This window comes from Diaphorina citri, unplaced genomic scaffold (genome assembly GCF_000475195.1).
Source record: "Diaphorina citri unplaced genomic scaffold, Diaci psyllid genome assembly version 1.1 scaffold854, whole genome shotgun sequence".
NCBI classification, from domain to species: domain Eukaryota; kingdom Metazoa; phylum Arthropoda; class Insecta; order Hemiptera; family Psyllidae; genus Diaphorina; species Diaphorina citri.
Window position 1 is genome coordinate 99,150 of NW_007378286.1, and position 8,371 is coordinate 107,520.

Here is an 8,371-nt window from a genome sequence, read left to right on the forward strand (position 1 = left end):
CTCTCCATCTGTCTCTCTCCCTCTCTCTGCAAATCGTTGTTTTCCTTCTTTCCCTCTCTCCCTCTGTTTCGAATTCTATGAAGATCATGGGTACCTACAATTGTAGGAAGAAGGAACACAAGGGAAGAAGGAAGAGAAGAAGAACAACGAGGAGGAACGAGGAGAAGAAGGAGAAAAAAATTCACAAAGCTAAATTTTAGAACTTGACTTGGACTCGAACCACCAACCTCCACGAACCACCACACCACTGAGGTTGGTTGGAGAGGAGAAAAGAGAACTCTATAGTACTTTTGTATATTTCTTTCTTTTTTTTCACTTTTTCTCCCCCCCCCCTCCCTTTTTTTCTCTCTTTCTCGAAATAAATGACTTGGGAAATAGGAGAGTGTATAAGTAGAAGGTTTTGCCTCATTAGTTGAAGAAGGTAGGAGTGAATAAATGAGGAGGAAGAGGAGGAGGAGGAGGGGGAGAATAGGAAGGAAGGAGGGGAAGAAGAGGTGGAGGAGAAGAAAGGATGATAGAAGGAGGTTTATATAAAAGAAGTGGAAAAGAAGGAGGAGGCTGATGAGGAGAAGGAGGGAGGAGGAAGAGAAAGTAAGATGAGAGAGGAGGAGGAGGAAGGAAGGATATATAAAATAAGAGTAGAGAAGAAGGCGGTGAAAAGGAGGAGAAGAGGAAAGATGAGGAGAGAGAGGAGGAAGTGCTATAAGTAAAAAGAAGTGAATGCAACGCGTAAAGATAGAAAGACAGAAAGGAAGAGAAAGGGGATGAGAAAAGGAGGAGAAAGAGAAGAAGATGGAGCAGATCAGTATTTCCCCCTCCCCAATCAAAAGTCTCCTCCATCCTCAGCATTTCTCTCAGTCTTCATCATTTCCCCCCTCCCCGTTCAGCATTTTCTCCTCCGTCTCCGTGTTCGCTATTTCCTTATATGCTGACGTTTCCTTCCCGAATGTCTTGGGAGACGTTTGTTGACGTCTACGGCCGTCAGTATGTTGCATCTTGCCAAGACGTTGTGAGTTGTGTGACGGCTTCTTGTCAGTTTCCTTCTACGTTGTCTTCGTCACAGCCTAGTTTCTTGATTCTTCTGCTGCTGCTCCTTCGGTCCTTCCTTCTTATTCGTATTCCTCTTCTTCTGCTAATAAAAGGTGAAAGAGGAGACCAAGAAGAAAGAGAACAAGAAAAATAGGAAAACTTCCTCTTTTTCATTTTCTTCGCTTTCTTTTCATACCTCTACCCTCTCTCTCTCTCTCCTCTCTCTCTCTCTCTCTCTTCATATCCCTTTCTTCCTAAGTTTCACGTCCTATTGAAGAGTACATCCATTGCAATCCCTTCTACACAGTTCCACCATTAAATATATTTCATTTTTTTTCTCTCTTTCTCCTCCTCTTTCCCAACTCTTTCCCTTCATCTCCCCCTCTTACCCAACCATTCATCCTTTTCTTCCTCCTTCTTCTTCTTCTTCTTCTCCTCCTCCTCTTTATTCTATTCCTTTTCTCTTCCCCCTCCTCCTTCTCATTCTCCTCCTTTTCCTACCTTCTTGTATACGGTTGACGTATTTTTCTCTTTTCAAACCTTTTCCATTACCCTCTCTCTCTCTCCCTTCCTCTCCGCCTCTCTCTCTCTTATACTCACTCCCTAGACCCTATTACTTTCCGTTTTGATACACAAATATTTTACCTACCAACCCTACTGAAACCTACCCCTAACTAAGTACATACTCCTTACCTATGTACCCTATACCCTTTCTTCGAACCCTACATAATATATGTACCTACCCAACTGTCTACCTACCCTTTCTTACTTCCCTCTTTCTTTACCTACCTATCCTACTAAAACCTCCCTTTATGTACCTACCCACCCACCCACCCACTCACCAAGGCATATTTATTGAGCCGTATTTATTGAGTCGTATTTTCTTTTCAGAATCTGAGATGATTTCCCCTCTTCTGTAGCTTAATTCTCCTCTTTTAATCCAATACGGGGATTAATTCAACCACTAGGTGGCGTGGTAGAGCCTGTATTAAACCATTGGAAAAATCCAAGATGGCGCATTACCAACCATAGAAGACCTATTTCGTGTTAGTTAACACATTCTTTAGGGCTGTTTGCCCTTACAGTCCTTACACCTAAGTCTCTGAGTGTTTTTTTTTTTTTTTTTTTTTGGGTGGGTTAAGCAATTGGTTTTTTTTGTTTTTAAAAATAAACCCCAGTTTTTTTATGGATTTGTGGATGGGGTTAAGCAATTGGTTTTATTTGTTTTTAAAAATAAAGCCAAGTTTTTTTACTGACACAAAATCACTTTTAGTGTTTGAATTGTTTTACCAAGTGTGTGTACCAACAAATAAGTTAATACAAACTTATTCCTCTGATGATAAACATTTGTGTTCAGTTTTCCGTTTCCGAAACGGAAATGCAACTTTTTTGAAAAGTACCTATATGTTTTTAGCTTTCCCTTTTGAAATTCTTACGCCACACCACTGCGAGAGCACCTATTTGTTCTATTTAGGAACTCCCATTTAAAAAAAATCTCAACTAGTTTCGAATAAAAAAAAAAACGCAGCACGAGAGAGAAATAAAAGAAAATGAGAATTTTTATTTTATCTTTTTATTTTAGCGGAGTTGTTACTCTGTGTGAAGTGAGCTGAGAGCGAAATCTATTCATAATGCTGAAAAAGTAAGAGTTTTTTTTTACGTCATTTTGTCGAAAAATGAAGATGGGATTTTTGTGGAATGATTTTTTTTATGAATCCAGTTGAGCTGGTGGCCCCCTGTTCTATGAAAAATTTCGCACTTTTCATTTGACATTTCGCACTGTATTTGCATTTGTAGGATCTAGGATCATATCATTAGGTAAGAGAAGAAGAAGAAGAAGAAGAAGAAGAAGAAGAAGAAGAAGAAGAAGAAGAAGAAGAAGAAGAAGAAGAAAAAACTTTATTACTTTGGCATCAAAAATGGAGAGATGGAAAGTGCAAAGTTGTTAAGTTGCTTCTATTACGAGTATTAATGCAGCTCTGAGCTCTAGTTGGAAAAAGTGAAATTGCTTCTTACTTTCTATTTTTATTTAACTAATTTTAAGTTCTAAATCCGTCTTTTTTAGACACCCTGTAAATGAAAAGATACACCCATGCATCTAAGTCATTGAAGGATTGATGAGTCATTTTGTAGATATTTCTTATACATCATCATAGCTCAAAATATCCTAGCTTTTTTAGAAATTGGAAGTTTATCACTGATTTTTTACTTTTTATTCTCTGCTATTTTCCCGCCACTAATAAAAAGAACCAGAACCAGCGTCATAAAATTGATAGTTTTCAGAAAAAAATCTCTCAAATTCAACTTTTTATGAGCTGTAGTAGAAGAGAAGACTGAATGAAAGAGGGAGGTGACAGAAATAAAAGGAGTGGAGTCAGGAAAAAAGCTAAGGGACGGAAAAGGGAAGAAGATAGAAGGGTCAAAATAAAGGAAATAAAAACAAAACAGGCATATTTTTATTTTCTATTACTACAGTAAGCGGAGCTATACTAGTAATGAAAGTATTGCAATCGGTCCAAATTTTCAAAATCGGGAAATGGTTGGAAATATCCGTTTTGGGATCCCCTGATGTCAAAAAAGTGATTTTTAGCCCATGGTCTGTACGTAACGTACGTACGTACGTAACGTACGTACGTACGTACGTACGTACGTACGTGCGTACATACATACGTACAGACCATGGGCTAAAAATCACTTTTTTGACATCAGGGGATCCCAAAACGGATATTTCCAACCATTTCCCGATTTTGAAAATTTGGACCGATTGCAATACTTTCATTACTAGTATAGCTCCGCTAAACTGTAGTAATAGAAAGTAAAAAATCTGGTGTGAACATCACACGACTTTCCTTATCCTATTGAATGATGCTTATTTGAGTGTTCTTTTACCCTAACTTTTACAAAACCAAAAAAAAAAAAAAAAAAAAAAAAAAAAAAAAAAAAAAACGCACATTCTTCAATCTCGTTTTGCAAAATAAATGTTATTTCTCCAGAGGAAGAAGGAGGAGGAGGAGGAGGAAAACATTTTCTGATATTCTGATTTTTGCAAATGTGCCTCCACCAACTCAGAGAATTTGATGAAGTGAACACAACAACAAACTTGCTTTGTTTTGGTGGTTACGACTCGACGGGCCATAAATACGATTTCTTAGCATACCTAGATATATCCATTCCACTTCTTTTCGCCAATAGCATTGTGAATGGGGATGATAAGAATTCTGGAATAAATATCTACTATGTATGTACATCGTGTAGGGTAGGGGATAAGAAGAAAGTTTAAGAAGCAATGGAGAAACTGTGTAAGGAATAAAATTAACAAAGTTTAAAAAGAAACTTCTCATTCGAAAACATATACGAGTAATTTCATTTCGCAGCGAAAATTTCCAGCTATAAATTTGTTCTCTTATCTCCTTGTTTTTGTTTTTGTTATGATTCCAGATAATTAAAATTCAACGGTTGTCCACATTGAAAATCCACTCAGCTTCCCAACAATGCTACCAACACGACAAAAACTTCCGCACAACTTGCCACTTGTAGTCAACAGCATTCAACTTGGTTACAGTCTAAATGGGAATCCCTTTCGAGTGTTTTGAATAAGATATTCTTTTTGTGAACTAGCACTGGGAAGAAAATAATTATTATTATGAATTTTTTAAATTATTTTTGGAAACGCAAAAGACCGCCGTTCTATTAAATGAAAACCCCCTCGAATATAAAACAGTTATAAAAAGAAAAATAACTTATTTAAAAAATATATCCCCAAACAACTAATTGCTCCACATTTTTGTCTCCTTTTCAATTAAAATTTAAAAGATGTTATTTCTAAAAATTAAAAATACTGTGAGATTAGTTTTGAAATTTTATTCAAATTTTTGATCTAGATAAATTGTTTAGCTCGTTTACATTCCTTTTTAATTTTCAATTTTCCTTCTCAGTACGTTTTCATGTTGAACTAAATAATAATACTCAATAATGATAGTTCCAATAACAATGATACGATTTAAATTTAAAGTTTACATTTATAAAGTTAAGTTCGAAACCGAAATTCTAAATTTTTAAATAATTAGAATAATTTTTATTTTTACATGCATATTATACTAAAAACGTAGAAATGTTGAAGGGAGAATTAATGAATTTTCCTTCACGAGGGCATCAGTGGCGTATCTTCCTTGAAAGCTATAGGTTTCCTTTCATACTCGTATATGCGGAATTTTCACCCCCTACTTACCACTTACCGAAAATAAGTGATTATTCAACCTGGATTATAAGACCACCAGCAAATCGGCAAAAAAACGTAGAAATGTTGAAGGGAAAATTAATGAATTTTCCTTCACGAGGGCATCAGTGGCGTATCTTCCTTGAAAGCTATAGGTTTCCTTTCATATATGCGGAATTTTCACCCCCTACTTACCACTTACCGAAAATAAGTGATTATTCAACCTGGATTATAAGACCACCAGCAAATCGGCATATTTATTGAGTCGTATTTATTAAGGCATATTTATTTGAGTCCTATTTATTAAGGCATATTTATTGAGTCGTATTTATTGAGGCGTATTTATTGAGTCGTATTTATTGAGGCACATTTATTAAGTCGTATTTATTAAGGCATGAGTCGTATTTTCTTTTCAGAATCTGAGATGATTTCCCCTCTTCTGTAGCTCAATTCTCCTCTTTTAATCCGATACGGGGATTAGTTCAACCACTAGGTGGCGTGGTAGAGCCTGTATTAAACCATTGGAAAAATCCAAAATGGCGCATTAGCAACCATAGAAGACCTATTTCGTGTTTCGTGTTAGCTAACACATTCTTTAGGGCTGTTTGCCCTTTTTTTTGTGGATGGAGTTAAGCAATTGGTTTTTAATGAAAACTGAAGAAACGAAACATTAGTGTTCAGTTTTCCGAAAGGGTAATGCAACTTTTTTGAAAAGTACCTACCTATAATTATGTTTTTAGCTTTCCCTTTTGAAATTCTCACGCTATCCCCCTCCCTCTCTTCGGCCTTAGATCCATCTTCATCTATGTCTTTTTATCTAAATCTCTCTTTAGAGGGGGAGGAGGAAGAGGAGGAGGAGGAGGAGGAGAGAAAAAAGAAACCCCTCTTGTGCTAAATATACGAATGAACAAACAAACAAACAAATGTTGCTCCCCACTTTTGTGTGGGTACACTTTGATCATAATTGTGGCTAGGATTCGAAACACCAACCTCCAGAATCAAAGTCCACAGTAAGTAGGTACTACACCACTGAGATTGGTTAACGAACGAAATTACTTTCTCCTATAGATATCCTAGAAATAATAACAGTAAATGGGTAATGGAAAGTAAAAAAAAAAACACGTTATGGCATGTGTAAAGAGGAAGAGAGAGAGAGCGTGAATTTAATAAATCAGATATTAATCTTCCTCTAACATTAGATTGAAAATAAATTTCGAATTTTTTGGATCTCGCCCAAACCCGTTGCACTTTTTTGTCGTTTTTCCCGACATTTCGCGTTAACAGTTTTTTTTTTTTTTGCCACTAACGATCGTTTGGCGAAATGATATTATTTTATCAAACGAGATTTTTTGTACACAATTATTTCTCCCCCCTTTCTCTCTCTCTCTCTCTCTCTCTCTCTCTCTCTTGTTCTTTTCTTTCTCGCTGTATGTGTCTTTTCTTCTCTCTCTCTCTTTCACTCTCTTTCTGTCTCTCTCCCTCTTTCGAATTCCATGAAGATCATGGGTACCTACTATTGTAGGAAGAAGGAACACAAGGGAAGAAGGAAGAGAAGAAGAACAACGAGGAGAAGGAGAAAAAAGTTCACAAAGCTAAATTTTAGAACTTGACTTGGGCTCGAACCACCAACCTCCACGAACCACCACACCACTGAGATTGGTTGGAGAGGAGAAAAGAGAACTCTATAGTACTTTTGTATATTTCTTTCTTTTTTCCACTTTTTCTCCCCCCCCTCCCTCCCCCTTTTTTTCTCTCTTTCTCGAAATAAATGACTTGGGAAATAGGAGAGAGTATAAGTAGAAGGCCATCAATTTTTAGGCATTTGTAATAAAATTTTAAGTCGATAGTAAAATTATAAAGTACAAATATATTTGTAAAATTCGATAAATACAAAAAATGTAAAGTTGTGCAGTTGTAGAGTAATCTGTAAAAATGGAGATGATTGAGGATCAACACACATTATCAACCATGTCGTGATATGAAGCTGTAGGGATTCCAAACTGACAAACTGGAAGCATGATCATCAATTTTTAGGCAAAATTTTAAGTCGATAGTAAAAATTATAAAGTACAAAAAATATATTTGTAAAATTCGATAAATACAAAAAATGTAAAGTTGTGCAGTTGTAGCGTAATCTGTAAAGATGGAGATGATTGAGGATCAACACACATTATCAACCATGTCGTGATATGAAGCTGTAGGGATTCCAAACTGACAAACTGGAAGCATGACCATGCCTAGCATGCTGAGCATGTACAACGAGACCGGCGCGCTCTCAGCGTCAGGCACGGACGTTCATCGGACGGCCAACGACATTCTCAACTATTTGAACGACAACCCCAGTCTGAGCAACAGTTCCCTCTACAATTACTCCATCTTGCTGAACGGCCTCGATAACATGACGTTCAATGAGACTCTCCTGAACAACACGTACATCAGTTTCGACACGTTGTATCCGAGTGGTTACTCCCTCACCCATATTGTCATCGCCAGCATCTTCGTCATTATCCTGATGATCATCGTCATTGTTGGCAACATGTTGGTTATCATCGCCATCATGACGGAGAAGTCGCTCAAGAATATTCAGAACTGGTTCATCGCGAGCCTCGCGGTCGCGGATTTTTCCATCGGTCTAATCATCATGCCGTTTTCTCTAGCGAACGAATTAATGGGGTATTGGATATTTGGTAGTTTCTGGTGCGACATCCATAGTGCCATGGACGTCCTCCTGTGTACAGCTAGTATAATTAACTTGTGCCTGATCAGTCTGGATAGATACTGGAGTATCACCCAGGCCATCGACTACTTGAAGAAGAGGACACCAGGGCGGGCTATGGTGATGATCACGATGGTGTGGATACTCAGCGCTGTCATCTGTATTCCGCCCCTGCTTGGATGGAAAGTGGAGCGACATGACCATCAACAGTACCCGAAGTGTGAGGTAAGCCGGCCCTGATTCCATTTTGCATGCGTCTGATGGATGTCATTCTGTCATTATTTTTGACATTTCCCGTGAAAACCCGACTATAAGTGACAAAATTCGGTCTGTCTCTCTCTCTCTTTTTCTCTCCCTCGCGAATAAAAAAAAAAAAAAAAAAAAAAAAAAATTTTAAAAATTTTTAAAAA

At 37.3% G+C, this 8,371-nt stretch overlaps 1 protein-coding gene across 1 annotated transcript; it reads left to right on the plus strand.

The window, feature by feature from the left end:
• The first annotated feature begins 7,275 nt into the window (after nt 1-7,275).
• On the plus strand, nt 7,276-8,304 carry LOC103512576 (alpha-2 adrenergic receptor-like). The gene has a single exon (XM_008477351.3). The coding sequence runs from the start codon at nt 7,473-7,475 to the stop codon at nt 8,199-8,201; it is 729 nt and encodes a 242-aa protein (XP_008475573.1). The 5' UTR covers nt 7,276-7,472; the 3' UTR covers nt 8,202-8,304.
• Nucleotides 8,305-8,371: the final 67 nt, after the last annotated feature.